The sequence below is a fragment of the Trypanosoma conorhini genome (genome assembly GCF_003719485.1).
Source record: "Trypanosoma conorhini strain 025E chromosome Unknown Tco_14.4_contig_00626, whole genome shotgun sequence".
NCBI classification, from domain to species: domain Eukaryota; phylum Euglenozoa; class Kinetoplastea; order Trypanosomatida; family Trypanosomatidae; genus Trypanosoma; species Trypanosoma conorhini.
The window spans coordinates 9,625-10,411 of NW_021704714.1; the positions used below are offsets into that span (position 1 = coordinate 9,625).

The 787-nt window shown below is 61.5% G+C and overlaps 1 protein-coding gene across 1 annotated transcript in view; it reads right to left on the reverse strand.

Annotated features, from left to right (window-relative positions):
• Positions 1-787, reverse strand: part of Tco025E_07748 (uncharacterized protein) — a gene marked incomplete at both ends in the record, with an annotated part of 954 nt that extends 167 nt beyond the window's left edge. The window contains one exon of the mRNA XM_029374607.1: positions 1-787. This exon is cut by the window's left edge and continues 167 nt beyond it. Within this exon, the coding sequence (XP_029225296.1) occupies positions 1-787 (787 nt within the window).

The window sequence follows — 787 nt, forward strand, 5'->3', positions numbered from 1 at the left end:
AAAAAAAGAGCTGACTCGCGAAGCACAGCCACTGAAAGCCCGTCATCGTCAGGGGACTATAGCATCCCCAGAACTGTTGTCGGATCTCGAGGCGTAGGGCCTCGTGATACCCCCCGCCCTGCAGGAGGATTAACCCAAACAAGAAGCTGCTCTGCACTGTCCACTGAAGCAGAAAAAGCGTCAAGGCCTTCAGCAACGCCGCCTTCGCGAATTCGGCGGCGGGGGTTAGGCACGGCCGCATGCGTCTTCCAGGCCGTGGGGACATCGCCGAGTAGGTGTACCTATAGTATAGGCGGCGCACGGCCACGTACAGCGCCCAGAGCGGGGCAAACAGCCAGAGAAAGGAGGCCATGCCGGTCAGGCAGAACACAAACAGCGCAGGAAGAAGGACGGCGCCGAAGACGATGAACGCGCTTCCCTGGATCAGCACCGTGCCAAGGTCCTCCAGCTCCAGTCTAGAAATGTGACCAAGCACCTCCACAATGAGCACCGAGTCAGTCGGCTCCTCTGGCTCCACGACCACCCCCAGCCCCCCACACTCGTGGTCCAGCGGCAGCAGCCACCTCGCGGCGTACTCCAGGACGGGGGTCAGCAGCCCGCCCATCACGTTCGCCGCGGAGCACACCACAAGGCGGTTCCACCCGCCCTCGTAGTCAAAGTGGTACTGCAACACCACCAGCATCACCAAGCTCTTTGCCGAGGCCACGATCATGTAGGTCGGGCTGTACACAAACACCATCCGCTGTGCCTCGAGGCGCACGGACTGGAAGGAGTCCAGCAACGCGTT